Source organism: Balaenoptera physalus (genome assembly GCF_965194825.1).
Source record: "Balaenoptera physalus genome assembly, chromosome: 12".
NCBI lineage: Eukaryota > Metazoa > Chordata > Mammalia > Artiodactyla > Balaenopteridae > Balaenoptera > Balaenoptera physalus.
In genome coordinates this window covers 96,485,756-96,501,448 of record NC_138897.1, presented here as the reverse complement: position 1 = coordinate 96,501,448, position 15,693 = coordinate 96,485,756, and the positions used below count along the sequence as shown (strand labels likewise).

Genomic DNA, 15,693 nt, shown 5'->3' with positions numbered 1-15,693 from the left:
CGCCTCGGCCGGTCAAGTCTGGGGAGGGGCGTGGAGAGAGACTGCGCGCGCGCTCCGCCCGGATGCCCTTGGTCGGGGGTCCCCTGAGCGCGAGGCCCCGCCCCACCCTGCTCGGGCGCCGGGAGCGCGCGCCGGACCTTGCGCCCCGCAGGGGAGGGGAGGGGAGGGTGGTCCCGGAGGGGGCGTCCCGGGAGGGCGGGCCTGCGGGGGAGGGTGCGGGCCCCGCTTGCATGCTGATGAGCTGGGCGGCCGCGTCACTCCGCACCGGCGCCGTGGCGGCGGGGCGGGCAGGAGCCGCACGCCAGCCGAGCGCCTGCCGGCCCGCGCCTCCGTCGTTTCTCCGGGCCCCGAGGCCCGCCCCGCCGCCCCCGAGACTGGGCCGCGCCCCTCTGCGGAGGATGCCGGGTGCCCCCTGCATCCGCGGCCCCGGGCAGCCCCTGCGCGCGGGGAACGCGGGAGGCGGAGGGGCGTGCTGAGCGCGCGCGGGTGGTGCTGAAGGGACAGCTCCCGGGGACGGGCGGCAGAGCGCGCAGCCGGTCCGCAGCCCCCAGCCCGCGGCACGCTGGGCTGGCTCATGGTCCCCGAAGCAGCGGGCCAGGCGGAGGCTCCTGTGGCCGCCGGGCCCACGGGGATGCCCCGCGGGTGAGGCAGCCCCCAGCTTCCAGCCGCGTTCATGGCGGTGGCCAGGAAGATCAAAACTTTGCTGACGGTCAACATCCTGGTGTTCGTGGGCATCATCCTCTTCTCGGTGTACTGCCGCCTGCAAGACCGCTCAGAGGGGCTGGTGCAGATCGTGCGCGGCGCCGACCGCCGGGTGCGTAGCCGGCACGCCAAGGTGGGCGCGCTGGCGGAGCGCGAAGCCATCCTGCAACGCCTCGACCACCTGGAGGAGGTGGTCTACACCCAGCTGAACGGTGAGCCGAGCCAGCGCCCCGCTCGGGACAAAGGGGCCGGGCAGGGGGGAAGTGTCCCCGTGCTTGGGACACTGCACTGTGCCCGACCGCTAGAACCTCCGAGGACCCCAGGGGCCCGATGGCCAACCAGGGCTGGGATCGGACTCCTGTTACTTGGGAGGGAATTAGGTAGGAGGCCGATAGCAATGAAGGCTCCGTGTAACAGAGGGCACTGGCCTGCATGGCCACTCGCGCATTCACTCGCCCAGTGGACCCTTGAGTACCGCCCCCCCCAGCACACATGAGGGAAACCGCCTTGTTCCCCGAGGGGATGTGAGAGAACTTCTAGGGGTTGTAGGACCTGCGTTAAGAGCAGGCGTGCCCAGGACAAGAGCTGAGATGCTCTGGAGATGTGGCGCATCGGGGCTTAGCCCGGACCCGCTCCCCTCCCTCGGGGAAGAAGTGCAGAGAGGTGGGGTGGTGACACTGCCCGTCAGGGGTGTCCTTTAAATGTCGGTGGAGGAAGGTACCCCCGGCCCCTGGGCCCGATCAGCCCCCTGCCCTGGGGATGCTTGGGGCTCACTCCACAGAGTCGTGGGCCGCGTCTGAGGCCGTGAGCCGCGTCTGAGGCCGTGGGCCGCGTCTGAGGCCGTGGGCTGCGTCTGAGGCCGTGAGCCTGTGACTCGTGGATGAAGAGACTCTAGGGCCTCTAGCAGGGGCTCGGCAGGTGTTAATTACCTAGATGGACCCTGGAGTCCTTGGAAGCTTCTACAGGAAGCCCAGCTTCTGGAGGTGGGCCCCTTGTTTCATCCCAAGCCGGTGTGGGTCACCCTGAGAGTCAGAGTGGGAGTCAAGGAGGGTCAGGGCCAATGTGCAGCCGGGGGTGAGGGGGTGGGGGGAGGAGTGCTTTTCCACTTGGGGACGCAGCGGAGCGCCGGCTGCTCCCTCGGTTCACTCGGTGCCGAGGCACAAGGAGGAAGGAGGAAAGTTTGCGCTTACCTCATTCGTGGGCTCCCCTCTGTCCTGAGCTATTCTGGTTTCTGCATCAGCAGACCCAGCAACGCCCCTCAGGCAGCGTCAGTAACAGGCTCCGGCAGGAGCTGGGAGCCGGCTTGCACAGGCAGGGCCTGCTCTGCATGTCGCCACCCGATGTGAGGGTCATCTCAGGATTTTCTTCTGGAGGCCCAGCCGGCCTCGGAGCAGCGGCTCTGAACCTGAGGCTTGGTGACGCCGGGGCGCAGGAGGTGTCCGCAGCCTTGCCCACCTGCTCAGGGAAGGCGGAGCGTCCTCTGACTTCCCAAGCACCTTCTCACCACCCCCGAACTCCTGGTTTTTCTCTGGAGGTACTTTTGGTGGGCTCCGTGGCTTTTCTGATCTCTCCTGCTCAGCTGAAGCCACGAGGGGAGAAAAGTTTGGTTCAACTGCCACTTGACCATTCCGGCAGTGATTCATCTCCGGGAAGGCGGCGTGCCCCAGTAATAGCACACAGCTTTATTGAAGTGTATTTGCCAGGGTGTTATGGTCTGTTTTATGGGGAAACCAGAGGATTATATAAAAACACTGGCAGCGTGTCAGGTTGTGTCACATCATGACGGCCAGCTCAGCACCGAGAGCCGTTCTCCCCACCCTTCAAGGTGAGAAGGGACCAGCATTCTTGGAGGCAGAAAAAGCCAAGACCTTCGACCGACTTTCCCGACACTGATGGGAGATGATGAAGGGTTTCGGGAAAGTGGACGGTTATCCCCAGGCCCACCCCAGCCTCTCCCTCTCCCGTCTCCTGGCTTCTCCCTCCTTCCTCTCTCCCCCCACCCCGCTTTCCTCTTCCGGCTCCTCCTTCCACCCCTTTCTCCTTTCTTTACCCACCCCTTCCTCCAACTGTTCTGCCTCTCTGTCCCCTCCCCCCAGCCCCACTCTCTTTGATGAGTCCATCTTGCATCCCTCTCTTAGGCCATGTGCCTAGCATAGCATCTTACCCAGGGGTCCTTCGGTATTTGTTCCTGGAAATGACAAGAGAGCCCCAGTCTGACCCTCATCCCAGGTCGGTCCCTAAGGATAGGGCAGTGCAGGGGTGGGGTTGACCTTTGTTCACAAGAAGCTGTGTGAAAGCAGTGCTCACGCCTTCAAACTGGCACCGATTCCTGTGTTAAAGGATGTTGAAGAACAGCAAAGAGAATGCTTCCTGGAAGAGGCCAGCCGCTGCCCTTTGCACTAGTGTCTGTTGTGTTTTAGATCCAAGAAATATGAAATGGATTCCTGGAGTTTCTACTCGATACTAAGTCAGCTGAGTTTAGAAAGGAGAGGGAGAAACCCAAACAAAATTGATTTATTGCTTATATTTCCTTTGCCTTGACTGCTTTCTAGAAATACCTCTCCTGGCTTGAAGGAGCTGGTGGGAAGGAAAGGCTGTCCCCGGGAGCAGGGCCCAGAGGCCGGGTATTCTCCCCAACTCTCCCCACACCCTTTCTTTAGCTGGTCCAGTGACCTTTACTCGAGATGTCTTGTTGACCTCAGCAAAGACTTATTAAGTGGTGTGTGTAGATTCAAATTCACAGGACCTGGGGGAAAATATTCTTTAAGGAAATGCAGTGTAGTCACATCCTGTATGTACACGAGAGTTTCCTTCTAAATTCAGTGCTCAAGGCAAGAAAAAATGTTTATAGACAAAAATCATCCTTCTGAATATCTTAAATTGCACATAAAATACAGCATCCCTGGTTCCGTTGCCTGCAACTGGCACAGTGAGTCTTTTGAAAGTGGAATTGGAGAACCTCTAAGCTCAGTGAGAAGGGAAAGAGAGTCCCATTTAGTTGATCGTATGTTCGAGCCCCTCTGCCTTCTTATGACCCCTTAGGAGCAGAGGCTGAATTCAAGCTGGGGATGGGATGGGAGGGTTTCCATTTGGGTTGGTTGGTTGGTGTTTAAAATTCAGACACATGTGCGTTAATTCCCTCTAACCAGACCCACCCCAGCCCAAGTGCTTTACAGTCAGAGGTCAAAGCCATTACAGTCAGAAGTCAAAGCCATGGGCCCATTGTACAGATGGAAAAGCTGAGGGCCAATGAGACAGCAGGACTTGCCCCAGGTTGTTTAGAAAGTTAGTGGTGGCAGCTGCTAAAAGCATACTTGCTTCAGAATGATCTACATTTCTGCACTTATCAAAAGTTCAAGTTAAAATAACAGAAGGTCCAGTTGTGGTCTATCAGGCAATGGCCTTGGACATCTCAGGTGCAGGCCCCCTCCCGCCAGCCCTGCCAATGCCACTTCCCCTCCATTGGGAAGAGGTACTTGCTGCCCCTGCTCTCTCTCAAACTAGAGACATTCACATAAGACTGGTGCTGTTTTACCATATTTGTGCACAACACCTGTTCTGCTATTCATCTGAGGGTGGGAATTTTTGTCTGTTTTATTCACAACTCTAAATGCCAAGGGTCTAGGGAGGTACCTTGCATATAGTTAGTGCTCTATAAATATCTGTTGGATGAGCGAGTGAGCGGATCTTTCTCTAAACAATTGATTGTTTTTGTTTAGAATAAATTTATTTTGAAAGACAATTGCAAATCACCGCTGTACCCATAAGCAGGAGGGGACTGTGTGAATGAATGCAATGAAAACAAAAGCACGCTCTTCAATTCCAGCGTGACGCAGCTGTCACCGGAGGCTCTGAGCCAGGAGCCTGCCCTCTCTTTGTTAAAAGGGAGATTCTCAAGTATGGGGGATATATTGGCATGAAACCAAGACTTTCTCCTTGAAGAAATCGGGAGATTGAGACAGACTTTAAAAGGGAATAAGTCGCATGGCGCGAGTCAATGCTGTTTAACACCGTGTTCATTTTCTGCCAACAATCCTGTCCCGCGTGCCGGTCCTGCCAGGGTTCCGACCCCACGCTTTGGGAAGCCCGGGTCTGCAGCAGAGCAGCGGAGGGGATGGTACGGGGGGTGCGGGCGTGGAGGAAGGGCTGGGAAGAGTGGGGAGCTGGGCTGTCATGTTGCTAAGGGGCGTGTGTCCCCGAGGCTGCCTCCGCTGCAGGGGGGCCCAGGTTTCAGATCGGGAAGCCTATAGGAGCCGGGACCACGAGGCCCCTGGGGGAAGGTGAGAAGCAGAAGGGTGGAGAGAATGCGTTTACCTTGGACCCTCGGGCCACAGAGGGAACAAGTATCTCCTCGTGCAGCCGTCTACCCCGTGCTGTGGTGCCTGCTTTGGCAGTAGGCAGATGTCACAGCTGAGAAGCTGAATTTGGGGAGGCGTCCAAGGTTTCCCCACCTGCGACGGGGATTCACACGTCACACGAGAGCACAAGCTTCATGAGGACAGCAAGTGCCTCAAACTCTGGCACCGGGAGGTTGCCTCATCAGTACCGTTTACGTGACAAAAGGATGAGTGACACACTTGGGTGGAGCCTGCAGGAGAGTGTGGAGAAGGGGCTGGGTGGGAGTCTGAGAAGCGCATGGAAGGTTCTTGAGGCCAGAGAGGGGCTGGCCGCCCCACTGGACCACCCCTTGCCTCCGTGGCACGCCTGTCCCAGCCCGCCCACCCCTGAGAGCCGGCTTCTCAAGAGGGGTTTCCGAGCCCTTTCTGTGCATGAGCAGCTCCATTTTGAAGACCATATTCCACCTGTAGGGCATGTGCATTTCATCAGAAAGCTTTCCCTATTCATTGTGAGTTTTAATTCCAGAAGTAGCTCCCCGCTGGCTCTGGGGCCTTTCCAGCTTGAGTTCATCTATCTCCATCCTCCTTGAATCTGCTTTATGAGTTAAACTGTCCTGCATTGCTGATCCCAACAGTCAAAGCCACCGTGGCTGAATGAATGGCTGCAGTTTGTTCGGGATTTAATCACGGGTCCTGGCAGGTCTTGCTTCAAAACGGCAGCATTTAATTGGTTGGCCGTTTCCTCCCCGTCAGGTCATTAATTGAGTGGCCTTATCCCCCTGCATCCGTCTCACACCTCCCCCACTGTTGATGATTTACTACAGAAAGTGAGAAAATAGTCGGTGCTCCCAACTAGAGCCCAGGCCTCACACAGCCTCGGCCGGCGGGGTGTTTGACAAGAATCACCTTTTCCCTTCTCCTCCGCTGGAGCTGCCTGCGATTACATTTCACTCACCCTGAGAAGATTAAGTGCGTGTTGGTTTTGCTTTTTTTCCTCTTCTTTGCCTGTGCTCCTCTGCCTGCTGGTCTGGCTCTGACCCCAATTGACCGCTGGTGAGTCAGAACAACCGAGGCCACTTCCGGTCACAGAGGTTAGCGCTGTGCAGACCTGGGCCTTGGCATTTTCAGGGGACGGGAGGCAGGGATGCTTCACCCTGAGATAAACACCCCTCACGCAATTCCCTTGGGAGGAGCGGACCTCACCCAGGCTGGCTCTATCCGCAGACTTCTGTCTGCAGATCCAGTGGGGCCTCGATTCTAGGGATAATGCATGCAGGCGGTGACCCCCGCCTCGGGAGTGTGCTGGGGCTAAGTGATTGCATTTACAATTCATCTCAGCAATCTGCATAGTTCAAAGTTTCGGCACTATATTCTGAAAGGACAGCTTATCCTTCGTTGGCTGGAAACTCGACAAAAAAAAGTCTTTATCCATTTCCATATCCGATGTCCCACTGAGGACATTCCCAGTTGGGATCCAGGTCTTGGAACAGTTTGGTCAACTTCTCTGTTCTGCTCTCAGAAAGCACAGGTACCCTTGAAGGGAGGTTAGCCAGGTGTCAAAGGAGGGAGGGGCAAGGCCGGAGAGATGGGTCCTTGGAAACTCCCCTGCAGGCGGAAGCTCTCCCTCTCTGGAATGATGGAAAATCTCTTATTCGTGTGTTGTTCACTCCTCACGTGTTCCTGATGCCGAGTCAGGAGTGACTGAGGCACGGGTTCCTGCCTCTCGGGGCTGACGTCCCAGGGGGGACGGTAGTGGTGGGATTTGGACCCCGGCACGCTGGTGCCAGGGTCCCTGCCCTGGACCGCCTCCCTGGGGATGGACCGGGAAGACATCAGCCTGGTCAGCTCAGTGGTGAGGGCTTATGCCTCCGGCTAGAGCCAAAAGGACTGCTTGTACTTTTAACAGAATAGTCCAGTCAAGCCAGTTCTGGGTGCAGCCCGCATCTGAAACCCAGCAAGCCTCGATTTTATTTCAGAGAAAGAAAGTAACAGAAAGTGCCTGGGTTATGCAAGGGACTATTTTCGCACTATGTGAGCAGACTGTGGAAAATGTGTTAATATTCCACGTTCCTTGGTGGGGCAGAGCTTTGCAGCTAAAATGTGGCTGCATAGCCAGACGGCCTGGGTAAGCAGCCCTGCTCCTTGCAGCCTTGGGCAGCTTCCTTCACAGCCTTGCTCTCAGTTTCTTTACCTGTAAAATGGGATGAAATACTAATGATCTCTCGGTATCACTGTGAGAAGTAAGTGAGGGAAGCATGTGAGCTCTTGGGTGATGCCTGGCACGTGGTTCTTGCTCAGCTGACCTGGCTGAGAGCTCCAGCTCTCTTTTCTGCTTGTCCACAGTCCCCTGACCTTCCCCCCACCGACTCCGCCAGCCCTGTGGTTCCCTTTCTGGTGCAGCCCCACCCCTGCAGAAAAACGCATGGCCTCCAGGCATCCACGGGAAGTTGGGGAGAGGGGATCAGGGAGGTGGTTTCATCCAGTTCACACTTTATTCACAGAACCAACGCTGGCTGTTGTGCAGAGCACAGGGTGGGGGGGGTGGTGCCCAAAGCTCAGAGCCTGGGTGCCTTCCTCTGAGGGTTTACAGTCAGGTAGCGGGGAGGCAATGGCCTGGCATTCTCTGTTCTCTAAGGCAGTGAGTGTGAGTGACAAGAAAGAGCCCTGTGTTGATGGGCTGTGTTGAAGGTCAGGAGGGCTTCCTGGAAGGAGAGGAGTTTGGAGCTGCACACTGGAGTTGGATAGATGACCCAAACCCCAACTGGGTGACCGTGGCAGGTCAGTTCCCCTCGCTGAGCCACGGTTTTCCCATCTGTGAAATGGGAAGGGGGATCATCCTTCCATGAAAGGATTTTGAGGCGATTAGACAAGATGATGCGTGTGAAAGTGCCTGACACATAATAGGTCCTCAGAAATGTGAGCAAAGACAATGGAAGGAAAAGAACTGAAATGAGGCAGAATTTGGACAGATGGCTAGCATGCTGCCTGACACATAACAGTTTCTCAATAAATATTTGTTCACTGGATGGGTGGATGGATTTATGGTTGGGGGGAGGGAGGGAGGAAGGAAGGATGTTTGAGTGGACACGGGGATGGGTGGGGAGGTGGATGGATGCTGGATGAATGAATATGGGAGGAGACCCCATAGAGGGTGCAAAGCCAAGCAGTGAGAAAGGGGGACAGGCATCTGGAATGGCTGGAGGAGGACAGAGGGCCAGGAAGGCGGGGGCCCCGCGCACCCTTGTGGAGGTGAACAGCTGGCCTGGCTTGGGTGTGAGGAGGACAGCCTCGTATCCGGCGTGGCCCTGGTGTAAGGGCGGCCCCGCCCTGTGGCACAGTCAAAGAGCGCTAGGCACTGCCCGGGGCTGCAGGAAGCCCTTGCTGCCCCCGCGAACACGGCTGTGAGGCACGTGCTCCCTCCCGGCTGCAGATGTCAGAGCAGATTCCTGGCAGCTGGGAGTGAGTGTGTCCAGAGCGCTGTCCAGAGAAAATTCACGTGGTTCTGAGACCTGCAGAGGTCACACTGCCAAGCTCTAGGCCTTCATCTCCTCACTTCCAAGGTCCCTCCGCTGCTGGAAGGGCTGGCCTCTCTGTCCCTGACCTGGTGGCCTTTGGGGTCAGAAGGACCCAAGAAGCAGGGACCTGCTGGTCCTCAGTCAGGGCCACTTAGAGCAGGTACCTTCACGCTGCACCCCACCTCCCTCCGGAAAGGCAGCTCTTCCCGGCCCAGGACTCTGCCCCCGACCTGGGGCCCTGCGGCTGGAGGGGCCTCTGGGGATTACAGGGAATCCCCTGGGGCGGGCGGGCACCACAGGTCCCCAACCCTCTTCCTGGTCTCACTTCATCCCAGCTCTAGCGAGGAGCCAGGAAGCCACAGAGCTGTGTTCAATGAACTTGGAGCAGTCGAGGGCGATTCTGAGGGTGGGTCCGGGGACAGGCAGTGCGGGTGTGATCTGTCCTGACTCAGCAGCCAGCCCTGCTCACGCAGCCCGACGCTGGGCCAGGAGCAGCGGTTCTGCAGATTGGAGCCTGCAGACCACACCCCAGCAGGAACCGCTCTTCCCATTGCAGCCTCGCCCAGCCCTCCGTTCCCTCCTCCACCCGAGCACCGTAACTGTGGTCGCACGTACCTGCCCACACCTGGCTGCACCTGCGCCACTCTGCCCCCGGGTCTTCTCGAAGGCACTTGACAGTGGGCCCATGACTCTCCTGTCTTGGTGGGAGTGGCTGGGATGCTAAACGTGGGTGAGAGAAACCCAAACGGCAGGGAAATGCGAATAGCCCCTGTGTCAGGAGGCATTCGACTGTGTGTTGCCAGAAGGACAAATAACGCAAGCACCTGTCGTCCTGAGTGTCACATGCCCCACAGCAGCCCTGGGATGGGGGCACTGCCCCCTTCACCCAGATGGAGGCACACAAAGGCTGAGCGTTTCGCCTGAAGTTAGGACGTGGGTGAAGGTGGGGTTTGAATTTTGGTGGCTTGGCTACAGCCCTCAACTCAAACACATTCCAGCTTTCTTTAGGGTGGGCGGGGGAGGGGTTGGGCCAGGAGCAAAACGAGACGTCGGACTCTGCCCCGGCCTGACTCCGGGTGCTGGAGAGCCCAGCACCACAGCTGTCCAGGTGGCTCAGATCTGAGGGGACGTGAGTGGCTGATACACATTTAGAGAAGCCCTTGACTTGAGACTTCCTAGTTGATGCTAGAGCGGATTAAGGCTTTTGGGGTTGTTGGGAAGGACTGAGTGTATTTTGCATGAGAGAAGGACATGAATTTGGGGGGCCAGTGGTGGAATGCAATGGACTAAATGTCTGTGTCCCCCAAATTCCTATGTTGGAGCCCTAATCCCGGTGGGTTGGTGTTAGGAGGTGGGGCCTCTGGGATGTGGTTAGGGGGAGGTGAGGTCATAAGCGTGGCCCCCGTGATGGGATTAGTGGCCTCACACGAAGAGGAGGTCGGGGATCTCATTCTCTCTGCGTGCACACACCGAGGAAGGACCACTGAGGACATAGCAGGGAGGCCGCCATCTGCAAGGCAGGGAGAGGGTTCTCATCAGGAACCAAACCGCTGCCCTGATCTGGACTTCCAGCCTCCAGAACCGTGAGAAAGAGATGTCTGCCGTTAGGCCCCCTGTCAGTGGTACTCGTTACGAAGCCCACGCTGACTGAGCTGGGGTTACCATGCCAGGGGGCGCTCTGCATCTTCAGGGTCAGCGTGAGCTCTTAGGCTTGTCCATCATTCTTTGTCTGGAAGGACACTCTCTCCAGACGGAGCTTGGGGGGCAACACCCCTGGCTCCAGTTCCGTTTCCTTTGGTGGGCGCCCTGCAGTGGCCCATTCATTCATGCATATGTGCCTTCATTCGTTCATTCATGCATATGTGCCTTCATTCGTTCATTCATGCATATGTGCCTTCATTCATTCATTCATAAGCACCTACTATGCACAAGGTCCTGGGGCTCTGGCCTGAGCAAGGCAGGCAGCCCCTGCCCCGGGATGTCAGCAGCTAGGCCCAGGGCGGGGCCGGGCCCTCTGTACCCACCCAGTGGGGCTAGGGGGACAGAGCCAGCCTCACTCTCTGGGCTGCCCAGACTCTCGGCTCCCTGGGGACTTGAGTGTGGGCTCTGAGGTCTCCTTCTGCCTGTGACCCCCAGAGCGGGGCTGGCCCACGGGACAAGCATTTCCCGGGAGATTCTGCTGTCGGGACCAGAGCCCAATGCGGTGGGCATGGGGAAGGTCGGGCCCCAGCCACCCTGACATCCTTGGGCAGCTTCGCTCAGAGCCAGGTCACCACTGAAGGGACAGGATGCCCAAATGTCCCCCGTACCCACTCCCCAGCAGTGATCAGGCCCAAATCTGGGGCAGGTTGGCACAAGAGCTGGCCGAGGGACATTCCACGGCCCATGTGCTTTGCAAAGTGAAAGAGCGAGAAAACGCATTTCGCCAGATATTTCCAGTCATCCCTTATCTCCCAGGCTTTGGCCCCATAAATATTCATATTAGTTGAACATGAGTATTATGTATGAAGATTTATCAAATACTATATTAGTCTCAGTGAGAATATATTTTACAGGTATTGCCATGTCCTGCAAAATATTCATGACTTCATAGTTTCAGAAGGGCAGTCCTTCTTCCCACTATTGACAATATGTTATTGGTTTGGGTCCCCAGGGAATCTTAAAAGACCTGTCTGTAATGAAATTAGCCGTTGTGTTTGGAGAGAGTGGCTAAAACTGGAGCTGGGAGGGATGTTATCTTCGAAGGCGAACCAGGGGCTCTTGCTTTAATCTCCGCTTTGTAATCATCAAAATTAATAATCAGGCACGTTAAATCAGCCTAAATTCTCATAGGGGGAGAAAAGAGGGAAGCCGGGGCCACCGCTGCCACCCCTCATCCCCCCAACCTCAAGGTCACAGGCACTGGAAGAACACTACCTGGGGCCCGGCAGGTGACGGGCAGGTGACGGGGGGTTTCTCCACTGCACGCTGTGGAGTCCTGCTTGCTGGGTGATGTTAGGAGAGGAGACTCATGGCCTCTTTGATCCGAGGGCAGCGTGAGGACCCACCACCCGGCAGTGCCCGTCTGAAGCCTGTCTCTGTTCTCTCGAGTGTCCTGGTGTGTTTGCTGCGTGCTGGTCATCGTCAGGAAACATGGAGTTGCGGCCTCGTTGGAGGCCTGGACGGGCAGGGTCTCTATCTGCTCCTCCAGGCTCGGGGCTGGGGGCGGGGGGGGGCTCTTCAGTGGAGCCCCTCCCACCCCGTTCAAGGCCTGCCGTTCCCCAGGCTGCACGGAGGCTGAATGCCCCACACAGGGGTCCATCTGGCCCTCTGACTTCCTCCCCCGGCGCCCCCAAGTCCACAGAGTTCAGAACACCCTCCGGGGAGAAAGCAAGTCCTGGACTCACTTCCCAGATTCCTGCTGTCCTTCCCGTTCAGCCCAGTAATTTCTTCCCATCTCATCAGATACTTAGTGCTTTTTCACAATTGATTTTGTTACTTTGTTATAAATCTTAGTGGCTTTAGGGCGGCAGGTCAGTCCGACTGGCCTGGCCTGTCCCTATGGGGACCCTGCTGACGGAGTCCCCTTCTCTGGGCTGCCGGCGGCCGTGTGTCCCCAGGGGTGTCCCGACACCGAGGCCGTACCTCACAGGCCTGTCCAACCCGGTTCCCGAAGGTGTCTTCATTCTGCCTCTTCCTCTCAGATTATCTTGTGACCGGCAGCCTCTCCATTTGGGCTGTTTCCTCTCTCAGAATATTGGCTTAAGTCGCTATGACAGATGGAAATCAGTGACTCAAAGAGAAGCTGGAAGCTTGAAAGCCACGCTTCCTTCCAAGTTGAAAAATCGCAGCCGCCCACATAGCCCAGGTTTCTGTGCTGGAAGGAGTGGGTTGGCCAAGTGCGAAAGGACTCTTCTGGGGGACAGGATGTTCGGGGGGGGGGGGTCCTCGGGAGCTGGCGGCTCCGTCCACGTCCCTGGAAGGCTCTCGGCGCAGGATGGGCAGCCAAGTCCTCCTTGGGTGGGAGGCCACTGGCCGGGGAAGGCGGCTTGGCCTTTCTTGTTGCAGTGTCCTCTTATTCCTAACTCGAACCCCCTTGCTTCTCTGGGTGAAGAATTCAGAGTCCCGACAAAAACCCAACTGACATGACCTAACTGCACTGTGCTTTGTTTTTCTTGTGGAACATGAAATCCCGAGGCTGGTAGATGTCCTCAAGAGCCCAACCCCATTTGAACTGCAGCTCCCCCCCTTCCTCTTGTGTGGCATTCCTCCTCATGGTCACACGATGGCTGCTCCAGCCCCAGACATCGAGTCCTAGTTCCAGGTAGGAGAAAGGGGGAAGGGCTGTAGATAAAAGGCAAAAACCAAAAACAAACCCCACATATACCGGCTGAGTCTCTGCCCCTTTTAGACACGTTTCCCAGAAATTCCACCCAGCAAATTCCATTTAAATTTTATTGACCAGATCTTGGTCACATGCCACTCCTAGCTGCAAGGTCAGCCCAGGGAGGCGAGCCTTATAGCTGAATGCATTTCTCTCCAAAACAAATTGAGGTTCTACTAATAAAAAGGATGGAGAGAATAGATGCTGGCCAAGCAACCACAGGGTCTGCAGCTGGCCCTTTTCCTCCTCCTACCCACCCCTCCCTCTCCCCCTCCCCCTCCCCCTCGTCCTTCCCTCTCCTATGAGCTTCCTGGGGCTGCTATAACAAATGACCACAAACGGGGTAGCTTTAAACAACAGGAATTTCTTCTTTCACAGTCCTGGAGGCCGGAAGTGTGAAATGAAAGTGTTGGCAGGCTGATCCTTCCTGGAGGCTCTGAGGGCGTCTGTTCCAGGCCTCTCCCCAGCTTCTCGTGCCCCTGGCAATCCTCCGCAGTCCTTGGCTTGTAGACACCTCATTCCAATCTCTCTCTCCCTCATCATGTGGCTTCTCCTTCTGTAAGTGTCTCTCTAAATTGTAAGGATGCAGGTCGTCGCATTTAAGACCCACCCTCATCCAGATGATCTCATCCAAAGTCCTTACCTTAGTTACATCTGCAAAGACCCTTTTTCCAAATAAGGCCACGTTCACAGGTTCCTGCTGGACAATGCCTTTGGGGCCACCATTCAACCCACCACCCCTCTCCATCCATCTAAACCAGGGGCACAACCTCTCGACCTCCAGGGCACCGGGCAAAACCTGCAGGGAGGGCGAGAGAGCAGAGGCCCTGCCTGGGTCAGGGGTGGAGCTCTCGGCTGCAGCCCATCGCTGCCCTGTGGAGAAGCAGGCCCATGTGGCCAGCATGCCAGATCCTTCCAAAAAGCTGGAGTCAGGCTTCCACGTGAAACCTGCTTGGGCTGATTTCCAAGAGCACCACGTGGGGAAAACACCACGACCCCACAGGGCACCTCTGGGACTTCATCCCCTCTCCAGCCCCGCTGGTTCCTCCTGCTGGCTGCTCCTCTGCAGGGTCCGGACCGTCTGCATTAGCTGAGGGTCAGCGCCCGAGGGTCCCGAGGCGTGTCCAGCTGCCGGGCACCTCAGAACCCAGGCACCTGCTCTCTAGCCGGCTGCCCTGAGGTTCTGAGGTGCCCAGCAGCTGGAGAATCCCCGGGCCAGGGCTCATCTCCAGAGCACCTGGACTCCAGGCCTGGCCCTGCCTCCGCCAGCTCATGTGGCGCCTCAGCAGATGCCTTCCGCCCCCCAACCCCCCGAACCTCTGGGTCTGACAATCTGTGCTCCCGCCATCCCTGGGGCACCACAGCTCACGTGTGCTGACGGCAGATGAAAGGGCTTCGACTGCTCAGCCCAGGGCTACTGGCAAGGGCTGGTGAGAGCAGACCATCCCAAGACCCCAGCTCTGGGGACCTCCCCACCTTGGTGGGCAGGTCTCCAGCAAGCGCTCTGCCTGGTCCCCTGCCGCATCCTGGGGACGTCAGGGCCCCAGGGCAGAGGAGCGAGGGAGGAACCACCCAGGACATTAGCTTCCTCTGCTGTTACAGCAGCTTCGTCTGTCGTGTTCATTTCCTGGAGCTGCTGTGACAATTCACGTGCTGGGGACTTAACACCACGCAGATTTGTTCCCTCACAGTTCTGGAGGTCAGGAGCCCAGAATGGGTTTCCCTGGGCTACAGTCGGGGTGTGGGCAGAGCCACGCTCTCTGAAGGCTGCAGGGGCGGATCCTTCCTGCCTTCGCTGCCCGCCGAGCCCCCACGTCACATGGCTCCCTCTCTGTCTCTGTCAAATCTCCCCCAACGCTCTCCATTCAGAGACACTTGTGACGGGGTTTAGGGCCCTCCTGGGTAACCCATCTCTCCCCATCTCAGGGGTCTTAACTTAATCCCACCTGCAAAGTCCCGTTTACCATTTAAGGCAATGTGTCCACAGGTTCTGGGGATTAGAACCGGGTACCTTTGGGAGCCATTACTTAGCCCACCACAGCCGTCCTGGCTAACTAACAGATAGAGACCCTGTTTGTTAGTTAACTTCATGCGATTCTTTTCCAAACTTTGAATGAGTTGCTGATATTTAGAAAGGTGAATCTGTACTGCTGCTTTCTCTCGAAAGTCTAGAAGATCTGGTGTCTTTGGACCTGTTAGATCCGGAGCAGTGGTCCCTGCAGGTGGGACGCGTGCACCCACTCACCCCAGTCCCCACCCCTCCCTATTGCCCTATGACACATGCCGAACGACAGTCCGTATATATCATGCAACGCCATTGTCACTTTTCTCGGGGCACAACAAGAGAAAGCGTCTGGGAAACGGGCTCCAGACTCCTCCCCTCAGCTCCTGAGTCGCCCCCGCAGTCGCACCTTCCTGCTGTCCTGCCTTGCAACCCAGAGTCCGTCCCCTGCCCCCCCGCGTGAGTAGGGCCTCCCGCCTGCGCTCGGATAGAGCCATCTCCTCGCCACTGCGTCTTCCAAATTATCTCTTGTAATTAGAAAAGCGTGCTCCCTCAGGTCGTGGGAAAGGAACTTCAAATGATTATTCCATAAAAGTAGAATTGCTGTGGGCGATCGGCGGCCTTTCACATAAGTGCACAATCCCTGCCAGTTACCGCAGAGATGATGAATTTGAGACGGTTCACCCAGGCTCTCAAACGGAAGACACTTTACCTCTGGAAAGTCAAATTGTTGCCTCTGAAGCCAAATGCGTTTCACCAGAGGTGTCCCCTCGG

The 15,693-nt window shown here is 57.0% G+C and overlaps 1 protein-coding gene across 1 annotated transcript in view; it reads left to right on the top strand.

The window, feature by feature from the left end:
• Positions 1–281: 281 nt before the first annotated feature.
• GALNT9 (polypeptide N-acetylgalactosaminyltransferase 9) overlaps positions 282–15,693 on the top strand; it is a 99,861-nt gene continuing 84,449 nt past the window's right edge. The window contains exon 1 of the mRNA XM_082417189.1: positions 282–914. Coding sequence (XP_082273315.1) covers positions 674–914 — 241 coding nt within the window. The 5' untranslated portion in view covers positions 282–673. The remainder of the gene's footprint in view (positions 915–15,693) is intronic.